The sequence below is a fragment of the Astatotilapia calliptera genome, chromosome 20, assembly GCF_900246225.1.
Source record: "Astatotilapia calliptera chromosome 20, fAstCal1.2, whole genome shotgun sequence".
Classification (NCBI taxonomy): domain Eukaryota; kingdom Metazoa; phylum Chordata; class Actinopteri; order Cichliformes; family Cichlidae; genus Astatotilapia; species Astatotilapia calliptera.
The window spans coordinates 4,976,437-4,987,089 of NC_039321.1; the positions used below are offsets into that span (position 1 = coordinate 4,976,437).

A 10,653-nucleotide genomic window follows, 5' to 3' on the forward strand; every position below is an offset into this window, starting at 1 on the left:
TATCAAACCGTGACACCAAAGTATCGAACCGAACCGAACCGTGAATTTTGTGTATCGTTGCACCCCTAGTATGTACGTGTACATACATACATACGCATGTGACACCAAGCTGCATGTCAGGTAAACATCCCGGGGAGATTGTAATAATTATAATAATAATTACAGTAACTGGACAGGCGTGCACTGAGATTTTAGACTTTTCTCTTTCCATGGATGAAAAGTAGATTTATTAAGAAGTATATTTGTCTAGACGATAAAGGATCTTAACACAGAGCAAAGAATGCTCATGTTTTTCTTCCGAACCGACATAATGACTCAGTGATGTGTCCCACAAACAGACTGGATGTCAAGACAAATAAAAATTTATAATAGAAATTGAAGGGGGAAAAAAGTTCATGGCAATGCAAAATCTGTCGGTTTCTATTTAAGAAAGCTGGAAGTAACTTTATTGAGAATATTATTTTCTGATTAGAGAGGTTTGAGAGTTTTGCTGAGGATTTTTTTCCCTTGTACTTGTTCTGGAAAACCAATGTGCCAGTAATTAAAATAATTTATCCTCCAGCTTTCACGAGGCTGGAAAGTTCATGTACTAAAGCAAAAATAAGATTTGTGTTATATATTTGTTTTGGTTTTTTGCTACAGATTAAAAAGGAGAACATCAATCACGTGAGGTTAATTTCCTTTCACTCACAGATTAGTCAAACTTGTGATGTTTATTGTACCATAGTCAGTTTTTACATTCCCATAAAATTTTGATAAAACAGTCAGTGATTCCTGACAGACATATTTACAGTGTGCAGATTTTTACAATGTAAATACAGCCACAAAGACAAACATACAAGACTTGTTCTATGAACTCAGCAGCCTGTTCTCACACTGTAGATGCTGTCAGATGCACAATGTTACGTATGATTCATAGCAAGAGTCGGACCCATTCAGGACCACCTGGCGTCACATTTAAAGGCACTCGGGCACTTTTTTTCTCTGCGTATGGATTTCTGTGTATTTTAGCTCCAAACCTACACGAGTAGCTAGAAGTTATCAGTGAGTGAACACAAAATTTAAAATGGAAAATGCTACCATACGAGAAACAAACCGCAGCCCTCCTGCTTTCTCAAACTCCTCACATCGAACTACATCTTTCATGTATCTTTGTGTCGCCAGCAGATTCTGATAAAACACTGAGCTGAGAACGGCTCAGGGCTGCATGCGAATGGCTCCGTCCAGTCTAATGACCTCCCCGTTGATCATGGGATTCTCAACCAGGCATGTGACCAGGTGAGCAAACTCAGCGGGGTCACCCAGGCGCGAGGGGAAGGGCACCTGGCGCGCGAGGAATGAGCGCACCTTCTCTGGAAGACCGGCGAGAAGAGGAGTGGAGAAGAGCCCTGAAGGAAAAAACAGTTTTGTTGATTTTTGTGTCAATTTTTGATAAAATAATCAGAAAATCTAATTTCTCCACATAGTTTTCGGTTTAGTCTAAGTTAACTATAACGGGCTAAGTAGGAACACTAACCGGGTGCTATGGTGATGACTCTGATGCCCACGGGTGCCAGGTCTCGTGCGATGGGAAGAGTCATCCCAACGATGCCACCTTTAGAAGCGGAGTAAGCCGCTTGTCCAACCTGAAGAATAAATAAATACAAAATCACTCATTTATTTTATCACTCACTTAAGAAATACTATATATAGTATTTTTTTTAACCTTACCTGTCCATCGAAAGCTGCCACGCTGGCGGTGTTAATGATGCAGCCTCGGTGTCCGTCTGCGTCGGGTTCGTTCTTCCCCATCTCGCCCGCAGCGAGGCGAATCACATTAAAAGATCCTGCAATGTTCACCTGCAGGTTAAATTAAATAAAAAATAAAAGCCACATGTGATTCTCTGATTACTTCTTCTTCTGTCCGTCTGATCATCTGTCCGGCCGTCTTACATTGATGACACGCTGGAAGTCCTCCAGGCTGTGAGGGAGGTCCTTCTTAAAGTTATATGTTTTCACAGCCACAGCAATGCCAGCGCAGTTAACCGCCAAGTCCAACTTCCCAAACTTCTCTTTGGCCAGGGAAACAGCTGACCGCACCTCTGCCTCTGATGTCACCTGGAAAACGACGAGGACAAGAAGCCCTTTTGCTCACATCAAATTATAAAGCATTCCAGCCAATAACAACCCCAGTAGAAGAACTCGAAATGCACCAAAGATTCTTTATATTCCCTGTTTGCAGGAAAATAGAGGACAAATAAGAATAATTATGGCCAAAATATACAACATGAATGCACTGGGGCTCAGCATCTACTGTGTGTGAGCGCCATCTACTGAGCTGACAGGGTATTACATTTCCAGTGGTACATGCAGAATCTACACGATGGTGAGAATTTCGCATCCAAACGCTGAACAGACAAAGATTGTATCCACGTGATGGCTATAAAGGAGCTGTTGTAATTTTGCCTTTGTGTCAATGCTGGTGTGAACCTCGTTCATGCTGTTTTGATCCCTTTCCGAAGGTTTTCACTTTCTTTCAACAAATCTCAGAAATCTGTTTGGTTTTGATGCTCAAATTATTTTTCCACAACTCACCCCACTATATATTTATCTGTCTGTCAATCAATCTAGTGGTCTCTGGCTCAGGTTTTAGCTGCCTTCATGTCAAAATGTATGCCACATTCTTTTCTATGGGGTCAGAATGGCGTCCTCGATGGTTCTAGGTTGAAGTTGTTGCACTTTTTTTTTCTTATTAATCCCACACACCCCAAAAATCCACTAAAATAAACCCTTTTTAGGAAAAGTCACGAAATATAAGATGATTGTGTTTTAATTCAACAGAGTTACTTGATTTTTTTTTAAATGCCAAGGATGTCAAAATGACCGCTTTTGTGGTTCTAGTGCTAAAGGACAATCAGTATTCATTTCACACATGGCGTAAGAAGCATTTTGGTCCATTTTGTTCTATTCGATTCATGTAAACTCTATGCCCCGCACAGCTCGCACAGATAGGAGTGTTTACAAATGTGACTTTCTCTGTTAATGTTTCCAAAATATGCAGTCTTGCGTCGGTTGAATTTTTGGACTCACATCTGCAGGAGCAAAGGCACAGCGGTTTCCCAGACTGGCTGCCACAGCCTGTCCGTCAGAGGAGGGCAGGTCCACGATCACAGCAGACGCTCCGCTCTGCACCAGACGCTCCACGGTGGCCCGCCCCAAACCGGAGGCACCGCCTGTTACCAGGCCGACCATACCCTGCTCAAGATAAGATAAGATAACCTTTATTAGTCCCACACATGGGAAATTTGTTAAAAACACACGTAAAGAGGGACGCCCACCGGGACAAGAGGAGGGGGCAGAAGAAAAGGGGAAAGAAAGTCGCAGGCCAATAAGAAAGACGAGTGAAAGGACAGATCAGAACATCACTGGGTTCCTTTCAAAAAGACACTGCATGTTTTATCTGTTAAACGTTAATTCCTCAGTAATGGATTATATTAGGTACACTTCATGAAATTGTGATGGGATTTGTTTTTGGTTAGTCAAACATATTTGATGTTAAAGCTGCTTCATTGAATTTAAAATGCTTTTAAAATCTTGTCCAGTGTCTTTAAGGTGACTACCAATGAATCCTATTCAATATCTCTCTGCTGTGGTTTTCAATTAGGGCTGCCACGATTAGTCGACTAGTCACGATTATGTCGACTATTAAAATCGTCGACGACTAATTTAATAGTCGACGCATCGTTTGAAGCTTTGTAAGATCACAAAGGACGCAGGAATGAGTAGCAGGATTAAGAGTGTAATAACGGACTGGAACAGAAGATGGTAGCACTGCATGTACAAGGATGCCAGCTGCCGTTAAACCCCGAAGAAGAAGCTGTGTCCCAGAATTCATAGCGCAGCCCAGCACAGTTGTCAACAATGGCGGCAGCTAGTTAGTTTTAACTTTACTCTTATTATTCTTTCTGGGTCACAAAATAAACCTTTAACATATTTTCAGGCGAGAATGTAGCTGTGTAAACCTCAAATATCTGCTCAGTTTATCAAGACACCACATATTTTCAAAAGCGCTCCGACGTTTTCGGAGGCGTCTGTTACCCACTAGCTCGTTAGCTAGGCGGGGGCAAGGCTAACTAGAGCCCGTCAGAACACCGGACTCCCGGCAAATCGTTTTCAAACCCACCGCCGTCTTTCGCTAGTCAGGTTAAACATATATATAAGTCACTTAGATAACTTAAAAATGTTATTGTTTGGCTTTCTTTAGTACTTTATTTGTTTCTGAGTAAATCGGTTTGGCTGAGATTAAAGTTATAGTTTTTGCACAGCTAAAACTGTCAAGCAGACAGCTGATTATCAGAAGTGTGAGACGCTGGAGAATATACTCCGGTGTCCTGTTATATTTTAGAAAGCAAGGAGTTTATTAAACTTCACCGAAACAATCTGCAAATTTCATTAAAATTTAATAAACTACCATCTTGTCTTTATTTTTAGTTAGCACAAACACTTCAAGCTGTAAGCTAATGATAGTTATATAAGACCAGATGCTGCTGGTGCAATAAGCTGTAGTTTTATGTCCAATGGATGATGATCTGTCAATGATCGAAATTCAATAGTAATCAGATCAATACATCAATAAAGGCCTTTCAGAAATAGTATAATACTGCAACATCCACACTGTATTGAAAGAAAGCTTTAATTCGAAATAATCGCATGCCACAATTTCCCTAAAGATACTGTTGGAGTGGAAAAAACTGCTAGTTGAATGAACTAGACGAACTTTGGCACCATTTCTTCGTAACGCTGTACCTTGCACTTTGACCTTCCTGCCGTATGTGTAGCTGCTGCTGTGGAATGAGGAGCATTTTAACCCAAAACATCATCTTTACCGACATCTAAGCAAATGGCATTGTTACTTAAATTTAACAAAACGGCGACTGAAAACATGTTAAAGGAATGAAACCTTTATGGCAGAAACATTGAATATAAAGTAGCCAGTCGCCATAAAGAACACAAATAACATACATAACTTCTGACTGTCTGATCACAGACATTTCATAGGAAATTTAGCTGTCATTCAAATGTTTTAATTAAAGAAAAACGAGACATGAATTAAGGTCTGCGCTGCAATAATATGAACTACATTCCTTCCATTGTATAGGAGGCATATGAACCATTATTCTACATGTAAACGTCTAGATCGTGTCTTTATATGGGAGATGCAGTCAGTGTTTTCTCAGCGTTTGCTGGGATCAGTCGTTCATTGTTTGCAGTCTACATCAGGAGACCCATTACATCATAATGCCACAGGTTTCCCTGCATATGAACATTTTGTCACCCACCAAAGAGGCTTTTGTTTCCCCCATGAAAGAAAATCACAGGATGTTTAACCAGGGTTTTATACACTCCAGCATAACATAGACTGTTTGTATCAAATATCCGGAGATTATAAGAAACTTCCCAGGCTTCCGTGATGTAAGGTGACACAGACTCATTGTGCTTTTGTTGGCAGACAGTCTCCAGAGACCAGACTTGAGCCTGAAAAAACCTGATGCGTAAAATACTGGGGGGAAAAAATTTTAAACACCTTCTTCTAAATGATCTTATTTGTTATTTGTCTTATTTGTTTTTGCAAAGTTAACAAAAAAAGGGGGCTAAGCAGCACACATGCGCGCACCTTCATTTACTCTTCAGATTCATCTCAGTGACCGGTTTTTATTAACTGAAATATAAATACAGCATTATTAATTTAATTAATTAATTTAAGCTGCCATGTTTAAAAGCCCTCGTGTGTCCTGTGTCCATCTAACTGACAGCCGGAGGTCAGCCGGGAGGGCTGAAGGGGGAGCTATCAGCATGTTTGCTAACCTGCAAGTATGCTAGCCGAGCACTCAAACTTATGGACTACAAAGAGAGCGTGCACGCCGAAAGAACCAGAAAAACTCGCACAAATCGAAACCGAAGCAGGGTGAAAGTCTAGCGTCATATTTCCTCAGAGGAAAAGAAAACGGCGAGGCAGCGCGGAGGTGTTTCATGTTTATTCTGCTGCTCACCTTCACACACCGAATGTTCGCCATCGTAGATCCGACTCGGCTGACGTCATACCAAAGATCGTGTGTGTACGAGAGAGGCTGTGATGGATCTTCTTCTTCTTCTTCTTTGTGTTTAACGGCGGTTGGCAACCAACGTAAAGGAGCATTACCGCCTCCTACTGTTCCGGAGTATGGGTCAGACAGTGAGTTCACAAGCTGTATAAAAAAAAAAAACTAAAAAAAAAACCCTACACTCTTTCATAAACACCTATAGCCTTCAGAAACCCCACCAGTTCCCTCACCTGTGCCCTACTACCCTCCAACACACTCTTCAGATTAAATTCCCCAATTCCCCGCTCCGTCAACCTATTCTGCAGAACTGACCTCTCCACATCATAACCCTTGCACCGCAGTATTACATGCTCTACTGTCTCCACCTCCTCCTGGCACACTCCACAAAGCCCCGTCTCATGTTCTCCTATCATCTGTAGCGTTTTATTTAATGCACAATGTCCCAGTCTAAGCCTGGTAATGACCGCCTCATCTCTCCTATTACCCCTATACAACCTACTCACTGCCACCTCCTTCTTAAGATGATACAATTGCCTGCCCGTACTCCCTGAATCCCACTGCTTCTGCCACTCCTGAACAACCTGCCTCCAAACAACACCTTTCCCTTCAGATCCACTGCTTGTAAGTTCCATCTCAGTCCTACTTTTAGTCAACGCTCTTTTCGCCAACCTATCCACCTTTTCATTTCCACTGATCCCTACATGAGCTGGCACCCAAAGAAAGTGAATATTGCCACCACAACACCTTATCCTGCTTATAGTCTCCAGAATAGTATACAGCATGCCCTGCCTTGTCTTCGAACAAAACGACTGTAGACTTGAAAGAACAGCTGCCGAGTCAGAACATACTACCACCTGCCTGATTTTCGAACACTCTACCCATTTCAATGCTACCAAAATTGCTACCATTTCAACCGTGTATACTGCCAGTCCATCCGAAGTGTATTCTGTGTATTCCAATATTTTTTGACGGAACTGTTTCCAAACCCTGTACTTCCAGTAACTGGACTTTTAGCACCATCCGTGAACACATGAATACACTCAGGGTATTCAGTCAAGCTGTGAAAATGAAATGCTGAAACAAGATCGACTCTGCCTTTCAATGTTCTCTTCAGATCCAGCAAGTACCAGTCCACAGGAGGAGTCTCCAATAACCATGGGGGAACCACAGAGAACACTACTGCAGGACATATTTTAAGTTCATACACCTGACACTCCTTAGCCCACTGATTCCCCACCTTTCCAAAATGAGCCTTCTGACTTCTTCCATACTCCCAGCATTCCAAAAGTACCTCCTTTGTGGGATGTGCATCACCATGACCACCAAGATGAACCCAGTAATTCACCGACACTTGCTTCCTCCTAAGATCTAGGGGCATTTCTCCCATCTCCACCTGTAGGGCACCGACTGGAGACGTCTTAAAAGCTTCACAGCACACTATAAGGGCTTCCGATTGCAGAACATCCAAACGTCTCAACGCAGAAGGAGCTGCTGAACCATATGCCACACACCCATAATCAAAGACCGACCTAATTAATGCCAGGTAAAGTCTTTTCAAAGCAGAAGAGCTCGCTCCCCAACCCCTCCCAGCTACACACCTCATAACATTAATAACTTTTTAGCATTTGGTTTCAATCCAATCAATATGCTCCCACCATGTCAGTCTCGAATCAAACACAACACCTAAGTACGTAAAAGAGCTCACTTTCCCAATTACCTTGTCATACAGTGTCAATGTCAAAGTCTCACTCACTTTTCTTTTGGTAAAGAACATCATTTTTGTTTTTTCCAAAGAAAACCTGAAGGCTGTGATGGATGAAGACGAGCTGAGCTCTTTACTGTTACTTTACTGATTTACTGTGACCGATACCGCGTCTTTAATATGAGATTTAAAAAGGTGTAAAACGTTCTTTACGTCCTCAACGACTGATAATAATAATGTGAGCAGCTATTTACAGTTTTCACTTTATGCTTTATTCTGCGCTTGTAATATGAAATGTTTGTAACATAACAGCTACAAACACTTGGTAGAGCCTACATTAAGACACACACACACACACACACACACACACACACACACACACACACACACACACACACACACACACACACAGGTCACACACACACGGTTTGTGTACCCGAAAAACCATCAAAGTGAGAGCTCTTTTACTTATCTTTGCTCAGAACCCCGCCCACTAAGTTCTGACCAATCCGGTCTTTAAGTCTGACATCGTAGGGTCGCTGTCAGACCGGATAGATAGGCTGAACTACTGTAATTCATTATTATCAAGATGTCCTAAAAATTCCCTGAAAAGCTTTCAGCTACTCGAAAATCCTGCAGCTAGAGTACTGACAGTACTGCATACTGCAGCTTCCAGTTTGGATTCGGGAAATTGACACTATCTCTACTTTTAAGATTAGGCTTAAAATTTCCCTTTTGCTAAAGCATATAGGGCTGGATCAGGTGACCCTGAATCCTCCCTTAGTTATGCTGCAGTAGGCGTAGGCTGCTGGGGGGTTTCCATGATGGATTGAGTGTTTCTTCTTCAGTCACCTTTCTCACTCACTATGTGTTAATAGATTTCTCTGCATTGAATCATTCTTGTTCCTAATCTCTGGCTCTCTTCCACAGCATGTTTTTTGTATCCCTCTTATCCCCTCCCTGAGCCTGGTTTTGCCGGATGTTTCTTCCTGTTAAAAGAGAGTTTTTCCTTCCCGCTGTTGCCAAAGTGCTTGCTCCTAGGGCGTCATATGATTCTTGGGTTTTTCCTCTGTATGTGTTATTGCAGGGTCTAGTATAAAGTGCCTATTTTTAAAAAAAAAAAGGAATTGAACTGAAAATTGTTCCCGTCCTGGTTCCCTGCGAAAGCAAAAACCCGTGCCTCCACCGTGACAGAGCTGGAAACAGCTTGAGGTTATTGGTGCTCATCTCCTTATCAAGAGCATTCTCAGTCCATGTGACAAAGTCAGCCAGGGTGAGACTCCCTTCAAGGCTGTTGTCATCTTAAACTTTTCACAATATTAAGCACGAACTGCCTAGACTTACTTTATCATTTTAATCACTGGTGGTTCAAGAAATGAAGTGTAATCTCACAGACTCAGATTCATGGAATCACGGGTGTTTGAAAGATTTTATTGCATGTGTTGTAAAAAAGTTGTGTTTAACTGCAGTAACATCATAACTTACAGGGCAAAAAGTGACTTAATAACAATAATAATAACAACAACAATTATCATCATCATCATCATCATCATCATTATTATTATTAATACGACAGTGTATTTACTAAAAACATCAGTCATAATCAGGACAATCTCAAGCCCACCAAGGGAGGGCTCCAATAAAGTAAAATCTATGGCCAGGATTTCATTTAGCCTAGATGCCTACAAGTGGCCCATATAGCTATGCGATACCAACCCTGAATCTTTTGTAGTTTGACAACGCTCACAACCCTGGACCCACTGCTTGATGTCAGAGGACATCCCTGGGCAGTAACAGTGCTGTCTGACCAATTCGGTGGTATGCTATGGTCCTGGTGCAGCTGTCTCAGCTGAAGTCCCAGAGACTTTAGAGCATCTGGGAGGACAAGTTGGAGCACTTCCTCACCCCCATCAGGACGTGAAGTCTGCTGATAGAGTATGCCATCCTTCTCTACCAAACGGTCCCACTGACGTAGCAGAACCATAACTGGCTTGGGAACCTCGCTCCTCTCCCTTGGAGATGGCGGAGACTGCCTTTTCCAAAACACCAAGAAACCCTCAGGTGTGGATCAGCCTGGTGTCCTCTGGCAAATGCTAAGCTTATGTACTAAGAAGTGGTCTGTGGTCACCACCTTGCTAATTGCCTATAATTTCCACCTATTGTCTATTCCATTTTCACAACAGCATGTGAAATTGATTGTCAATTAGTGGACAGTTTGATTTCACAGAAGTGTGACTGACTTGGAGTTACATTGTGTTGTTTAAGTGTTCCCTTTATTTTTTGAGCAGTGTATATACATCCCAAAAGGCTCACACAAGCTAGGTCCCTTAACTTTTGGTAGCTGTTGAAAGGATTAAGTTGTGGTATACCAATGGCCAGAAATGCCATTATTATTACTTCATCACAAAGTCAGGGGTGATCTGAGACGAGTGCTGCAAGGTACACTGTGCTGCAGATGTGCTGTTGCTATCCTCCATCTTCAAAATGCATCACCCTCCAGGACCTGAAGATCAGTGAAGCACCAGCCAAACCAATCTTAATATTGGAACAATATTATAGTTTGATGTTGAATTTCCACCACCTTTGCACCAGTGGTTAATGTTGAAACAATAATAAACTCATGATTAAAAATCAACAGGACTTCACAGATATTTCAATCAATACTAAACCACTGCAAATTACCATCAATGTCTTTTTCAGAGGTTTATTATCTAAAAAAAAAAAAAAAGGACACAATTTAACATGTCCAAAATAATATCTCTATAACATTGAGTGCCAGACCTGATCTAATAATAAAAAAAAAAAAGACATTTTTGCATCAATTAAGAAAACAGTTTATTTTATGAAAACATTTTTTTGTTAAATCTATTA

The 10,653-nt window shown here is 41.5% G+C and overlaps 1 protein-coding gene across 2 annotated transcripts; it reads right to left on the minus strand.

The window, feature by feature from the left end:
* Positions 1 to 672: 672 nt before the first annotated feature.
* On the minus strand, positions 673 to 6,111 carry hsd17b10 (hydroxysteroid (17-beta) dehydrogenase 10). Of its 2 annotated transcripts, none has more exons than XM_026154807.1 (6): positions 6,030 to 6,111; positions 3,070 to 3,234; positions 1,933 to 2,097; positions 1,711 to 1,839; positions 1,517 to 1,625; positions 673 to 1,388 (listed from the first exon to the last, which is right to left on the minus strand). In XM_026154807.1, the coding sequence occupies exons 1-6, from the start codon at positions 6,051 to 6,053 to the stop codon at positions 1,198 to 1,200; spliced, it is 783 nt and encodes a 260-aa protein (XP_026010592.1). In that variant the 5' UTR covers positions 6,054 to 6,111; the 3' UTR covers positions 673 to 1,197. The 2 variants fall into 2 exon arrangements, with proteins under 2 accessions (XP_026010592.1, XP_026010593.1); XM_026154808.1 differs by having other exon boundaries at positions 6,040 to 6,107.
* Positions 6,112 to 10,653: the final 4,542 nt, after the last annotated feature.